Raw genomic sequence first — 15,650 nt, 5'->3', positions numbered from 1 at the left:
CCACACAATACTATCTTACACCAGTCAGAATAGCTATTATTTAAAAATCAAAAAGCAACAGATGTTGGTGAGGATGTGGAGAAAAAAGTAATGCTTATGCACTGTTAGTGGGAATGTAAATTATCACAACATTTATGGAAAAAAGTATGGAGATTTCGCAAAGAACTAAAAATAGAACTACCATTTGATCCAGCAATCTCACTACTGGGCATCTACCCATCTACATTTTACATATACATGGAATACTATGCAGCCATAAAAAATAATGAAGTCATGTGTTCCACAGCAACATGAGTGGAACTGGAGTACATTATCTTAAGTAAAGTAATTCAGAAACAGAAAGTCAAATATCACGTATTCTCACTTGTAAGTGAGAGCTTAACCATGGGTACACATGGACATATAGAATAATAGACATTGGAGACTACAAAAGGTGGAGGGTGGGAAGCTGACAAGGGTTGAAAAATTACCTGTTGGGTGCAATGTTCACTATTCAGGTGAATGGTACACTAAAAGCCCAGACTCCACTACGATGCAATATATGCATGTAAGAAATCTGCACTTGTACCCTCTAAATCCATTTTTAAAATGGAAAAAAAATCGCCGTAGGATACCACTTCATAGCCGCTGGAATGACTATTATAAGCAAACAAAGCAAAGAGCAAGCAAGTTTTCGTAGGGCCCTGGTGGGAGGTGTTTTTATCATTGGGGCAGGTCCCTCATGGGTGGTTTGGTGCCGCTCTCATAGTAATGAGTGAGTTCTCCCTCTGAATTCATGCAAGAGCTGGTTGTTTAAAAGACTGTGGCATGTCCCCCTACCACTTTCTCTCTTCCTCCCACTTTCATCATGTGAGATGCATGCTCCCACTCTACCTTCTGCCATGACTGGAAGCATCCTGAGGCTCTAACCTGAAGCAGATGCTGGCACCATGCTTTCTGTACAGCCTGCGGAATCATGAGCCAATTAAACCTCTTTTCTCTATAAATTACTCAGCCTCAAGTATTTCTTTATAACAAAGCAAAAATGGACTAACACAACATTTATATGAAATATCTAGAATAGGCAAATCCGTAGGCACAGAATGTAGATTACTGGTTGTCTGATGCTGGGAGTGGTAATGAAGACTGACTGCAAATGGTCAAGGAAGATGTCACTGACGTGATGCAAGTGTTCTAAAATTAGATTGTAGTGATGGTTGCACCACCCAATAAATTTATAAAATCACTTTAAATACATGAATTTTAGGGCACGCTAATTATCCTAAACATGTTTTTAAACACATTCAGCATCAAGAAAACAAAAGAGAACATTCATCTCTTTACTTTGCCAATTTATTAGGGATCACACAGAGGTCATTAGGCTGTTTGTTGTTGTTGCTGTGGTGGTGGTGGTGGTGGTGACAGTAAGGGTTGTGGTTTTCTCATGAGAGTCGAAGGTCAAGCAACCATTTGGTCTTTTAAAATAAAAATTTTAAAATCAATTAAAAAAGAATGTTGCTGGCTTGAAATCTGGAGTGGCCATAGGGGCAAAGAGAAGTGGATGGATTTTTTAAATATTCAAGATGTAGAAGTGACAAGATTTTGTAGTGGTTAGATATAGGGAGTGGGGAAAGGTGAGGAGGCCTCAGACTGAGTATGCTTAAAGTTGAATTCCTGTTGTCCTCCCGAACTGGCTGTCCTCCCGTGCTGCCAATCTCAGTGAATGGATCAGCATCCTGGCACAGAGTTGACATTCATTGATTGCCTTTGGAGTGAACGAACAGAGTATGATGAATAGAGTAAAAATATGGCTAAACGAGGCAGACATCAGGTCCTGCCAAATAGCCAGTAGAAAACTCACCCTTAAGGTTGGCTCAGTAGATGTCCAGCACAATTTTCTTCTCACTTTTCAAACCATTTGGGGAATCATGAGGTCTTTCTCTCGTCCAGAAGAACGCTCACCTACATATCAGTCACTCCTTCCCTAGAACCTACAGGTATGGAGCAGGCTGAGTTCTTTCAAGGGTTTCTTATCCTGTAAATCTTTACACAGGGCAATGGCAGGTGCATGTACAGCCCATATGAGCATGGGGGATGCTTAGTGTTATAGAAAGGGGACCACAGTGGTGCCCAACTGATGGATCTGCGTTCTGTTTTGCTCCAAGCAGGAAGAGACTCTTCCCAACAAAGAGGTTTGTTGATCCCGGGGTCCTACTCCCAGACCCTGGAGGCATCAGATACAGCTGTCAGAAACATTGCAGACACAGAGTGATCCATTTGACTAGTTTTGCTGCTGTTCCCAGGGTTGACAAGCAGAAATACAGAACAAATGGTGGTTCCTGAAACAGACGCCAAAACAAGGAAGTGATCTGTTCCAGTCCAAGCTTCCAAGAAATAAAGAACTAGGTGGGGCACGCTAAACAAGCCCCCAGACTCAACCACCCCAGTGAACATTCCCTGGTTGTAGAGAGAAGTGAAATTTGCAACCCAGAACAGAAATCTGGCTGTGTGAGCAGTAGAATTGGAGGTGGAAACATTTAATAAAGTACAATTTTTTAACCCTCTTTTAGACAGTATCATTGGATAAACATCCTTTTCAATAATAAAAATCCAAGTCATTTCTGGCCCTTTTCCTGGAAATGCTTTCAAGTTACAGGAACACCAATAAGAGGCCCTTTTCTGGGCATGGAGCCCAGGACTCAAAGGGAGGCTCTAGAGAACATCTGGTCTGCTTGATATATAGAAGCTAGCACTGCATGTGTGTGTTTGTGTGCATGTGTTTCTCCTATGCTGACTCATGGCATTGAAGCCTCTCTGGAAACACCCCCACCCTTCTAGCCAGCCAGTTTATACACAGCCCTTTGGCTCCTCCTTGATTTAAATGTTAGGTCAGGAGGAAGAAGGAAAACGAATTCAAGAGCTGCACTTAAGCATCTAGAATTTTCTGCGTCACACCTCTTGAGAGAAGAGACTGGCTCCAGGTCTGACTCAGTCCACTACAAACTAGACTCTCTTCTTAAAGCACCAACATTACTTGAGTCTTTGGATAAAATTGAGAAAAGAGTCTACAAGTATTGTGGACTCTACAGGAGGCAGGAGGCTGACAACTGGCAGTAAAGACAAAGATGTCAGGCCTGAGGCCCAGCACTCAAGTGGACCCTGAGATTGAGCTTTTTGTAAAGGTAAGTTTTCCAGCTATAATAACTGCATGTAGAATATATTAGTTTTTGACACTGAAGTCCAATGTTTTTAAAAATTCTCCACATTTGGGCTAGAGATAGGAAAAAATGTTGTGATTATTTTCCTACTCTGAGTTCTAGAAAAATGCCCGGGTATGTGACTGTTCTTAGATGACAACAGGAAAAGAGAACTCTTCTGAAAAAGGCAAGGTGATATGGTGGAAAAGCACTAGACTGGTTTGTAGTGAGCAACTAACTTATATTCGCAATGGCTTCCTATATAACCTTAGAAAAATCCCTCCCTCTCTCCAGACCTTTGTTTCTCCATCTATACAATGAAGGAGCATGACAAGATGATCCTTAAGGGCTTTCCAAGTCTCGGAATCTGTGTTTTATGAGATAGGTTTTGAAAGGCCTGACTGGGTGGAGGGGAGGGTGGAGAATGACCTGAGAACTCCATTCCCACACATAGCCCAGACAGAACTTTCTAAACTTCTACAATGGACAAACATCACAGCAGGGTCACATGGACACTGTGGGAGAAAAAAACCAGGAGTCTATGTGCTTGTTATGTGAGGAGGGGGACATTTTAGAATGCTCTGCTGCTTCTTTTTGGTCTGCCATGGAGTTTTTTGGTTTTTTTTTTAACATGTCTTAACTTTTCAGAAAAGCACTTTGGAAAACCCCTAAATCAAGAGAAAGGAACATGTGTTTCCAAATTAGCTCATCAAGGAAGAAAAACTTATATGGGTTATTCCCAGTAAAAATTAGTTACTAAATCCTTGCTTGCATTAACTGTTTAGCTTTTCCCTTTATTTTCATTGACTATTGGAAGTATTCAGGATAATAAGAACAATAACAAACTCATATTGTGCCTGGCTCTTTTCTAAACACTTTACATATGTTACCTAATTTAGTCCTAACACCTTAGGAGAGAGGTTGTTATTAACGGTGCTTATATATTACTAGCATCATCAGTAGTAGTAGTGATAGTAGTAGTTATTACTACTTCATTACAACTTTTAGTTATTACAATATTATAATGTTGTTCTCATCATTTCTAGATAGGTAAACTAAGGCAATAAAGTTTAAGTAACTTGCCTCTAAAACTATACAACTTCCTGATGGCTTACAAAGACATAAAATGAGATATACTCACCAAATGTTAAGTTAAATACCTATTGGCAAAAGTATGTGTTTACAGCCATTTAGATTATTTAACAGTTTGTCACATATATACACTAAGGACATCACCAACCTGTCCTTTCAAAATTGTGAGAGAAAGACCCTTGAATTCCTGCAGTGCTAGGTAACGCGATTAAGTGTTTGCTAAACTATCGGGCATAAGAGCGACTTCTCCTATCTCTGGGTTGTAGCAAAACATATAACTGCTCAGATAGGATATAAATGAGCTGTAATTTCCTAGCTAGCTTTTTACATTTACCAATTCCAAATCAGAAGTAATGTCTCTTCACTGGGTAACTAAAGTGTTCCCTTTGTACGAACTGTTAATTCAACTCAATTAGACTCCTTAAATCAATTGTTGGCTTTGATGTATGTGTTTATCTTCATAGACTTTTTATATTTGGGTGGTAATCTGGACAGGAAACTTTAGCAAGTCACACATGGATGAGAAAATGTTGAATTAAATAATAACTTTCAAAGTAACCAATAATTTATTGAGTACTTACTATATGGTAGGCACTGTGCTAAGTGGTTTATTATTAACCCTCTTTTATGAATACAGAAATTAAAGCAAAGAGCAGCTAAGTAACTTTGCCCAAGGTCACATAGCTAGTTAGTAGCAGAGTTAGAATTCCAATACTTTAAAATAACTATGTCTAATATTATTCAATTGTTTTCAGTTGTGTGAACTTTTTAGTAAACTATTCCAGAATTTTATCAGGTGGAGTGCTCTAGATAGATGTAAGCTTATCTGATGACATTGATACAAACTACAGATTTTCTGGAAGAACCTCAAATATCATCTGGTCCAGGTTTTTGTTTTATTTTAAGCTGTGTTCCACAGGTCTCTAGAAGTTTCATGGAAGATATTGGGAGGGGAAATAGGGGTTGAGAAGGACTAAAAGTGCTAATGAGTAATTTTTAAAAGGCATTACTACAAGAGATTAAGCATTCTCCTGTCACAATTAAGAATTTATACCACAATATCTATGTGTTCTGTGTAGTCAATAAAAACATTGTCTTTTAGCTCTGAATGATTTGAGCAAGGTTTCTATCTAATAACTAAGAACAAAGGATTTGATAACACACATTTTATTTTCTCTAAGTGCAGGGATGAAATAATCTTAATGGTTTGTTGTTTGTTGTTATATGGAATGTTTGCATTCTGCACCAAAGACTCTAAAATTAAGTTTTAGTATATTTGTACATAAAATTATGGAATCTAATATTTGGACCAAAATTCTGAATGTAATAATTTTGTCAAAAACTTTTTTAATGTGTGGGAGAAAGAGGGAAGAGATGATACTCTTCTCTGAGTGTTCAGACCATTTCAAAGTATCTTATAGCTATTATAAATACTCATAAAGACTGATTAATATAAAAATTCGACGAAACTATTAAATGAGAGAAGGCAGTGTTTAAGAGTATGGTGTATGGAGGATATAGTCCTAGTCCTGAATTTGCTAAGTGAGAAGAGGATGTATGTCATCAACTCTTGATTAGCCGACTGTACTTGAGGAAATTAGCCTCTCTGAGCCTCAGTTTCCTCACCTGTAAAACAAGAGTAATAACAGAGCCTACCTCATAGCATCATCCTATTTGTAAGCATTAAATAAAACAAGTATATAAAGCACAGTAGTTGGCAATGTAGTAAATACTATATAAATGTTAACTATCATTGCCATTATTATTTTTCATGTTTAAAAACTTAGATCACAAACACAAAGAGAAAAAAAATTGTTTTGGTGAATGGCCACAGCCTGTCTTTGCCAGCTGAAGATAATTAAGAGGTCGGTAATTCATCAATCAGGCTAGTGAATTTATATCCTAAAATTTTATGTGATGGCACTTTAAATCAGCATAACATAACAGAAAAAAAAAAAAAAACAATCTTCTGTTTTCCTGTAAAACTTTACTGCATTTCCCCCACACCTCAGTGTTTTATTCTCCTTTTGCCAAAGGCAATCCACCCTTCCTGCTGTGTCTATTATCAGACTCCATTCTTCTTCCTGCCTCCCACCCTTAATCATGTTTCCCCTCACTAAACCTAGTTTTGATTGGATCCTTAGTCTGACTTCCATTACAAAACAAATGCAGCTGCTAAGGTTGGTTGTCTCTTCCCATACCTCTTCACACCCCGCCATCACAAAGATCAACAATATCATTTTCTTTGTCACATCCACTATCACGGAAAGAAAATTTTGTCAAAAAATTGAAATTTTGTCCAGTGTTTCTGGACCTTAATAATGCTACGCATAATAGATCAGAGCAGCCGTAAGATTAAGTACCTTTTATTTCCTTGTATAGGCTACTCTCTCTAGTCTTTCTTATCATAATTCTTGGTGATTTTAATATCTACACAGATGATTTTTCCAACACTCTAGCCCCTCAGATCCCTGACTTTCCCTCCTCCAGGGATCTTAGTCCTTATCATCTCTCAGGTGCTTCTTCCCATAGTCATATCCTTACCTTTGTCATTGCAATGTCTGCAACCTCTGCATAATATCATTTATTTGGGGGTGTTTTTTGTTCTTCTTTTTGAATTTCTCTATATTCATATATTTTATCAAGGTAAAATTTACATAAAATAAAATGCATGCATTAAGTGTACAGTTCAATAACTTGACAAATGTATATGCACATATAACCACCATTCCAATCAAAATGTAGAATACGTCCATCACCTCAGAAAGTTCCCTTGTGTCTCTTTGCAGTCAGTCTTCCCTACCCTACCCTTTACCTCTCTCCGCCACAGCCAACCATTGATCTGCTTTCTGTTAGCCTTACATTTTCTAGAATTTTCTGTAGATAAAATTATATGGTATGTATGCTTTTGTGCCTGCTCTCTTTCACTCAGCATAATTATTTTAAGATGCACCCATGTTGTTGTGTGTTTCAATATCTCATTCCTTTTTATTACTGAAGCATTCCATTGTATGGATATACCATAATGTGTTTATTCATTCACCCATTGAAAGACATTTGGGTTGTTTCCAGTTTGGGGCTATTGTGAATATTGTTATAAGTATTCACTTACATATTTCTATGGCCATATGCTTTCATTTCTCTTGGGTAAAGACCTAAGATTGGAATTGCTGGGTCATATAATAGGTACATATTTAACTTTGACAAAATATTTTAAAAAGCAGTTGTACCATTTTACACTTCACTTCATTATGTGAGAGTTCCACTTGCTCCACTTTCCTGTCCACACTTGGTATGGTCATTCTTTTTCATTTCAGTTATTCTAATGTGTTTATCATGTTAGCTCGTTGTGGTTTTAATTTGCCTTTCCCACATGTCTAATGATATTGGGCATCTTTTCATGTCCTTATTTATCATCTGTATATCTTCCTTTTTAACGTGCTCAAATCTCTTCCCCATTTTAATTGGTTTTTAACTTTAATTTTTAATTTTTGTGAGTACACAGTAGGTATATATATTTATGATATATATTTATGGATTACACAGAATATTTTGATACAGGCATACAACATGTAATAATCACATCAGGTAAATGGGGTATCCATCCCCTCAAGCATTTATCTTTTGGTTTACAAACAATTCAATTAAACTGTGTTAGTTATTTTTAAATGTACAATTAAATTATTTTTCACTGCAGTCACCTTATTGTGCTAGTAAATACTAGGTGTTATTCATCCTTCCTAGCTATTTTTTGTACCCATTAACACTCTTCACTTCCCCACACACACCCCCTCACTACCCTTCCCAGCCTCTAGTAGCCATCCTTCTACTCTCTCTCTCTCTGAGTTATATTGTTTTCATTTTTAGCTCTCACAAATAAGTGAGAACATGTGAAGAGTGTCTTTCTGTGCCTAGCTTATTTTCTGTAACATATGATGTCCAGTTCCTTCCATGTTATCGCAAATGACTAAATCTCATTCTTTTTTGTGGTCGAATAGTACTCTGTTGTGTATATGCACCACATTTTCTTTATCCATTCATCTGTTTTTTTTTTTTTTTTTTTTTTTTTTTTTGAGACGGAGTCTGGCTCTGTCGCCCAGGCTGGAGTGCAGTGGCCGGATCTCAGCTCACTGCAAGCTCCGCCTCCCGGGTTCACGCCATTCTCCTGCCTCAGCCTCCCGAGTAGCTGGGACTACAGGCGCCGCCACCACGCCCGGCTAGTTTTTTGTATTTTTTAGTAGAGACGGGGTTTCACCATGTTAGCCAGGATGGTCTGGATCTCCTGACCTCGTGATCCGCCCGTCTCAGCCTCCCAAAGTGCTGGGATTACAGGCTTGAGCCACCGCGCCCGGCTCCATTCATCTGTTGATGGGATATTTAGGTTGCTTCCAAATCTTGGCTATTGTGAATAGTACTGCAATGAATGTGGGAGTGCAGAGATCTCCACGATATGCTGATTTCCTTTCTTTTAGGTAGATACCTAGAGGTGGGATTGCTGGATCATAAGGTAGCTCTATTTTTATTTTTTTGAGGAACCTCCAAACTGTTCTCCATAGTGGTTGTACTAATTTACATTCCCACCAACAGTGTATGAGGATTTCCTTTTCTCCATATCCTCACCAGCATTTGTTATTTCCTGTCTTTTGGATAAAGGCCATTTTATTAGGTTGGTGCAAAAGTAATTGCGGTTTTTGCAACTGAAAGTGATGGCAAAACTGCAATTACTTTTTTACCAACCTAATAACTGAGCTGAGTTGATATCTCATTGTAGTTTTGATTCGAATTTCTCTGATTATCAATGACATTGAGCACCTTTTCATATGGCTCTTCACCATTTGTATATCTTCTTTTGAGGAATGTCTATTCACATCTTTTGCCCATTTGTCAAACACAGTATTAGATTTTTTCCTATAGAGTTATTTGAGCTCGTTATATATTCTGGTTATTTAATCTCTTGTCAGATAGGTGGTTTGCAAATACTTTCTCCCATTCTGTGGGTCGTCTTTTCATATTGTTGATTCCTTTGCTGTGCAGAAGCTTGTTAACTTGATGTGATGCCATTTGTCCATTTTTGCTTTGCTTGCCTGTATTTATGGCATATTATTCAAGAAATCTCTGCCCACTCTGATGTCTTGAAGAGTTTCCCTAATGTTTTCTTTTAGTAGTTTCACAGTTTCAAGTTTTAGATTTAAGTCTTTAATCCATTTGAATTTGATTTTTTGTATATAGTGAGAGATAGGGGTCTAGTTTCATTCTTTTGCATATGGATATCCAGTTTTCCCAGCACCATTTATTGAAGAGATTGTCCTTTCCCTAGTATATGTTCTTGGCACCTTTCCTGAAAATGAGTTCACTGTAAATGTATGGACTTATCTCCGGGTTCTCTATTCTTTTCCACTGATCTATGTGTCTTTTTTATGCCAGGACCATGCCATTTTGGTTACTATAGCTCTGTAGTACAATTTGAAGTCAGGTATTCCTTAGGAGATAGCTTTGGCTATTCTGGGTCTTTCCTGGTTCCATATAAATATTAGGATTTTTTAAAATTTCTGTGAATAATGTCTTTGTCATTTTGATAGGGATTGCATTGAATCTATAGATTGCTTTGGGTACTATGGACATTTCAACTATATTTATTCTTCCAATTCATATAGAATATCTTTCCATTTTTGTGTGTCTTTTTCAATTTCTTGTATCAATGTTTTATAGTTTTCATGTAGCAATCTTTTAGTACTTTTGTTAATTACTAGGTACTTTATTTCATTTGTAGCTATTGTAAATGGAATTACTTTCTTGATTTTTTTCAGATTGTTCACTGTTGGCATATAGAAATGTCACTGATTTTTGTACATTGATTTTGTAACCTGCAACTTTACTGAATTTATCAACTTTAAGAGTTTTCATTGGAGTGTTTAGGTTTCTCCAAATATAAGGTCATATCATCTGCAAACAAGATAATTTGACTTCCTCCTTTCCAATTTGGATGCCTTTTTATTTCTTTATCTTGTCTGTTTGTTCTGGCTAGGACTTCCAGTACTATGTTGAATAATAGTGGTGAAAGTGGGCATCCTTGTTATGTTCCTGATCTTAGAGGACAGGCTTTCAGTTTTTCTCCATTCAGTATAATACTAGCTATGGGTTTGTCATATATGGCTTTTATTCTGTTGAGGTATGTTCCTTCTATACCCGTGTTTTTGAGGGTTTTTTGTCATAAAGGGATGTTTAATATTATCAAATGCTTTTTCAGCACAATTAAAATGATCATAAGGTTTTTGTTCTTCATTCTGTTGATGTGTCTCATTAATTGATGTGTGTATGTTGAACCATTCTTGCATCACTGGAATAAATTGCACTTGGTCATGATAAATGGTCTTCCATTTTGGTTTTGTTTCCACTTTTAAGGACAGGGGTACATGTGCAGATTTGATATATAGGTTAACTTGTGTCATGGGGGTTTGTTGTACAAATTATTTCATCACCCAGGTATTAAGCCTAGTACCCATTAGGTTTTATTTTTTTTCTGATCTGTTCCTTCCTCCCACCCTCCACCCTCCGCCCTCCAATAGGCCCTAGTGTCTGCTGTTTCCTTTTATGAGTCCATGTATTCTCTTCTTTTAGCTGCCACTTAAGTGAGAATGTGTGGTATTTGGTTTTCTGTTGCTGCATTAATTTGCTAGGGATAATGTCTTCTAGCTCCATTCATGTTCCTATAAAGGACATGATCTCATTCTTTTTTTTTTAAGTGACTTTATTTTATTTTAGTTACATAAATTACAAAATATCGCTAAGTGAAAATAAAATCAATAAAAATCATCCATGATACCACCCACTTTAACATTTATGTGTATAGCTTTTTATGCTCTATTTCTTCACTCATATAGATAAATATATTCATCAAAAAGAGGTTATTTCATATATTAGGTTGGTACAAAATTAATTGCGCTTTTTGCCATTGCTTTTAATATATTGTTTTGTAAGCTATTTTTATTTAACAATGTATTATGAATTTATTTCTATGACATTAAATATATTCTCTGTGTGTATGTGTGTCTTGTTTCTTATGACTAAAATTTTTTAAAATTAAGGTGTTATGTTGAGATGGTTGAAGATTCACCTGCCATTTTAATAAATAATACAGAGAGATTCTGTGTGCCCCTTACCAAGTTTCCCTTAATGATAACATCTTGTAAAACTATAGTACGATAAGAAAACCAGGACATTATTGACATTGATGCAGTCAGATACAGAAGATTTTCATCACTACACAGATCCGTGTTGCCCTTTTAAAGCCACATCCACTTGTGTCTCACCCAATCCCTCAACCATTAATCTCTTCCGCTTTGATAATTTTATCATGTCAAGAATGCTATGTGGATGGAATAATACAGTATATCACCTTTTGGGGTTGTCTTTTTTTCCCCACTCAGCATAATTCCCTGGAACTTCATCCAAGTTGTTGTGTGTATCAACAGTTCGATCCTTTTAATTGCTGAGTACTGCTCCATGATACTGATAGGCCACAATTGGCTTAATTATTCAGCTGTTGAAGGACATTTTGGTTGTCACCAGTTTGGGGTTATTACAAACAAGGCTGTATAAATCCTCTTTTACGGGTTTCTTTATGGACATAAGTTTTCATTTCTCTGAGATAAATGCCAAAGGGTCTAGTTGTTTGGTTGCGTAGCAGCTGCATGTTTAGATTTGTAAGAAATTGCCAAAGTGCTTTCCAGTGTGGTCATACTATTTTACATTAAACCCAGCAATATTTCTGTGCATTCTCACCAGCGTTTTGTGTTGTCACTATTTTTATCTTAACTATTTTGAAAGGTGTGTAGTGACATTTTATTGTTTAAATTTGCATTTCCCTAAAGGCTAATAAAATTGAACATTTTATGTGCTTATTTGTCATCTGTATGTGCAATGTCTGTTCATGTCATTTGCTCATTTTCTTTTTTCCTTTTTTATTTTAGAGTATTTAATTGGCAAATAAAAATTGTATATATTCAGTGTATACAACACAATGATTTTGTTTCTTTTTTAAAAAAAAATTATTTATTTTTCAATGGGTTTTTGGGGAATAGGTGATGTTTGGTTACGTGAATAAGATATATAGTAGTGACTTAAGAGATATTGGTGCACCCATCACCCAAGCAGTGTACACTGTACCCAATGTGTAGTCTTTTATCCCTCACTCCCCCACCCCTTTCTCTGAGTCTTCAAAGTCCATCGTATCATTCTTATGCCTTTGCGTCCTCATAGCTTAGCTCCCAATTATGAGTGAGAACATACCATGTTTGGTTTTCCATTCCTGAGTTACTTCACTTAGAATAATAGTCTCCAATTCCTTCCAGATTGCTGCAAATGCCATTATTTAGTTCCTTTTTATGGCTGAGTAGTATTCCATGGTGTGTGTGTGTGTGTATATATATCACATTTTCTTTTTTTATTATGCTTTCAGTTCTTGGATGCATGTGCAGAACATGCAGGTTTGTTACCTAGGTATACATGTCCCATGGTGGTTTGCTGCACGCATCAACCCGTCATCTAGGTTTTGGGCTCCACATGCGTTAGGTAATGCTCTCCCTCTCATTTCCCCCGACTCCACAAAAGGCTCCATTGTGTGATGTTCCCCTCCCTGTGTCCATGTGTTCTCATTGTTCAACTCCCACTTATGAGTGAGAACTTGTGATGTTTGGTTTTCTGTTAGTTTGCTGAGAATGATGGTTTCCATCTTCATCCATGTCTCTGCAAAGGACATGAACTCATTCTCTTTTATGGCTACAAAGTATTCCATAGTGTATATGTGCCACATTTTCTTTGTGCACTCTATCACTGATGCCATTTGGGTTGGTTCCAACTCTTTGCTATTGTAAATAGTGCTGCAGTAAACATATGTGTGCATGTGCCTTTATAGTAGAATGATTTATAATCCCTTGGGTATATACCCAGTAATGGGATTGCTGGGTCAAATGGTATTTCTGATTCTAGATCCTTGGGGAATTGTCACACTGTCTTCCACAATGATTGAACTAATTTACCTTCCCACCAATAGTGTAAAAGCGTTCCTATTTCTCCACATCCTCTACAGCATCTGTTGTTTCCTGACTTTTTAATGATTGCCATTTTAACTGGTGTGAGATGTTGTCTCATTGTGGTTTTGATTTGCATTTCTCTAATGACCAGTGATGATGAGCTTTTATTCCTATGGTTGTTGGCCGCATAAATGTCTTCTTTTGAGAAGTTCATATTCTTTGCCCACTTTTTGATGGGGTTGTTTTTTTCTTGTAAATTTGTTTAAGTTCCTTGTAGATTCTGGATATTAGCACTTTGTCAGATGGATAGACTGCAAAATTTTTCTCCCATTCTGTAGGTTGCCTGCTCACTCTGATGACAGTTTCTTTTGCTGTGCAGAAGCTCTTTAGTTTAATTAGATCCCATTTGTCAATTTTGGCTTTTGTTGCCATTGCTTTTGGTGTTTTAGTCATGAAGTCTTTGCCCATGCCTATGTCCTGAATGGTATTGCCTAGGTTTTCTTCTAGGGTTTTTATGGTTTTAGGTCTTACGTTTAAGTTTTTAATCCATCTTAGTTAAGTTTTGTATAAGGTGTAAGGAAGGGGTCCAGATTCCGTTTTCTGCATATGGCTAGCCACTTTTCCCACCACCATTTATTAAATAGGGACTCTTTCCCCATTTCTTGTTTTTGTCAGGTTTGTCAAAGGTCAGATGGTTGTAGATGTGTGGTGTTATATCTGAGGCCTCTGTTCTGTTCCATTGGTCTATATATGTGTTTTGGTACCAGTACCATGCTGCTTTGGTTACTGTAGCCTTGTAGTATAGTTTGAAGTCAGGTAGCGTGATGTCTCCAGCTTGGGTTTTTTGTTTGTTTTTGTTTTTGCTTCAGATTGTCTTGGCTATACAAGCTCTTTATTGGTTCCATATGAAATTTAAAGTAGATTTTTTCGAATTCTGTGAAGAAAGGCAATGGTAGCTTGATGGGAATAGCATTGAATCTATAAATTACTTTGGGCAGTATGGCCATTTTCACGATATTGATTCTTCCTATCCATGAGCATGGAATGTTTTTCCATTTGTTGTGTCCTCTCTTATTTCCTTGAGCAGTAGTTTGTAGTTCTCCTCAAAGAAGTCCTTCACGTCCCTTGTAAGTTGTATTCCTAGGTATTTTATTCTCTTTGTAGCAATTGTGAACAGGAGTTCACTCATGATTTGACTGTCTATTACTGGTGTATAGAAATGCTTTTTGCACATTGATTTTGTGTCCTGAGACTTTGCTGAAGTTGCTTATCAGCTTAAGGAGTTTTTGGGAAAGAATGGTAGATCTCATGTAAATTTAAATTTTATATAATCCATGTTTTTAAAATTACATGTAACATGTATCACAAAGAGTTAATGTCTTTAATATACAAATAATTTTTCCAAACAATAAGAAAAAGTCATTACCTTCATAAAAAAATTAAAAACTGTCATGAACAAACAATTAGCAAAATAAGGAAACGGTCAATGGCCATATGGAAAGATACCTTTCAGAAAGGAAATTTGGTAAGAGCTATCAAAATGGGAAATGTGCATACATTTTACTCACCATTTTCATTTTAAAGATTAACCTTAAAGATATAATCTCAGAAGTGGAAGAAGCTATATGCCCAGAAATGTTTGTTTCTGAAGTACTTAGATTAGTAAAAATTTTGGAATATCTTAAATGTCTATCAATAGGAAAATTATATAAATTCTGATAATATATAAAATTTATTACTATTATGTACCCATCACAGTTGTAACTTTACATATAATGAAATTATTTGCTTCTGTATATCTCTCTGTCCATAGATGATGGAGTTCTTGAGATTGAGAATGTCCATGTTTGTCTCTAGCAACGAGCTCATTTCCTAGTAGGCACTCAATACATACTTATTGAACAAACAAATAAACTGTGGTCTCTCTTTATCTTAATAGGCTGGAAGTGATGGAGAGAGTATTGGAAACTGTCCCTTTTGCCAACGCCTTTTCATGATCCTCTGGCTTAAAGGAGTTAAATTTAATGTGACAACGGTTGACATGACCAGGTAAGAGAAATCAGGACATGTTAAATTCTAGGAATTGAGATTGGTACATACCAATAAAATATTGGTGTTTATTTAATGTGTACTTTATCTAGAGACCTAACTCTGCTTATTTTTAATAATCATAGAAAGCCTGAAGAACTGAAGGACTTAGCCCCAGGTACCAATCCTCCATTCCTGGTGTATAACAAGGAGTTGAAAACAGACTTCATTAAAATTGAGGAGTTTCTAGAACAGACCCTGGCTCCTCCAAGGTACAGCACTTACAGGATACTATTTTGCTGAAGATAATCTATTTTACTGG

At 36.6% G+C, this 15,650-nt stretch overlaps 1 protein-coding gene and 1 long non-coding RNA gene across 3 annotated transcripts in view; one reads left to right on the top strand and one right to left on the bottom strand.

Annotated features, from left to right (window-relative positions):
* Nucleotides 1-1,314: 1,314 nt before the first annotated feature.
* On the bottom strand, nucleotides 1,315-2,368 carry LOC114675037 (uncharacterized). The gene is made up of 2 exons (XR_003726127.2): nucleotides 1,841-2,368; nucleotides 1,315-1,744 (listed from the first exon to the last, which is right to left on the bottom strand). It is a non-coding gene; the product is annotated as an uncharacterized LOC114675037 (long non-coding RNA).
* Nucleotides 2,369-2,673: 305 nt separating this feature from the next.
* The window catches only part of CLIC2 (chloride intracellular channel 2), a 37,914-nt gene continuing 24,937 nt past the window's right edge, over nucleotides 2,674-15,650 (top strand). Inside the window, exons 1-3 of one of the 2 annotated variants that reach the window (XR_013412565.1) lie at nucleotides 2,674-3,161; nucleotides 15,240-15,349; nucleotides 15,475-15,600. Coding sequence is in view for 1 of the 2 variants with exons in the window: in NM_001266882.2 (NP_001253811.1) it covers nucleotides 3,105-3,161; nucleotides 15,240-15,349; nucleotides 15,475-15,600 (293 nt within the window). In the remaining variant the exon portion in view is untranslated. The remainder of the gene's footprint in view (nucleotides 3,162-15,239; nucleotides 15,350-15,474; nucleotides 15,601-15,650) is intronic. The other variant, NM_001266882.2, reaches the window with a different exon arrangement.

Source organism: Macaca mulatta, chromosome X (genome assembly GCF_049350105.2).
Source record: "Macaca mulatta isolate MMU2019108-1 chromosome X, T2T-MMU8v2.0, whole genome shotgun sequence".
Classification (NCBI taxonomy): Eukaryota; Metazoa; Chordata; class Mammalia; order Primates; family Cercopithecidae; genus Macaca; species Macaca mulatta.
This window is presented reverse-complemented; position numbering and strand designations above follow the sequence as displayed.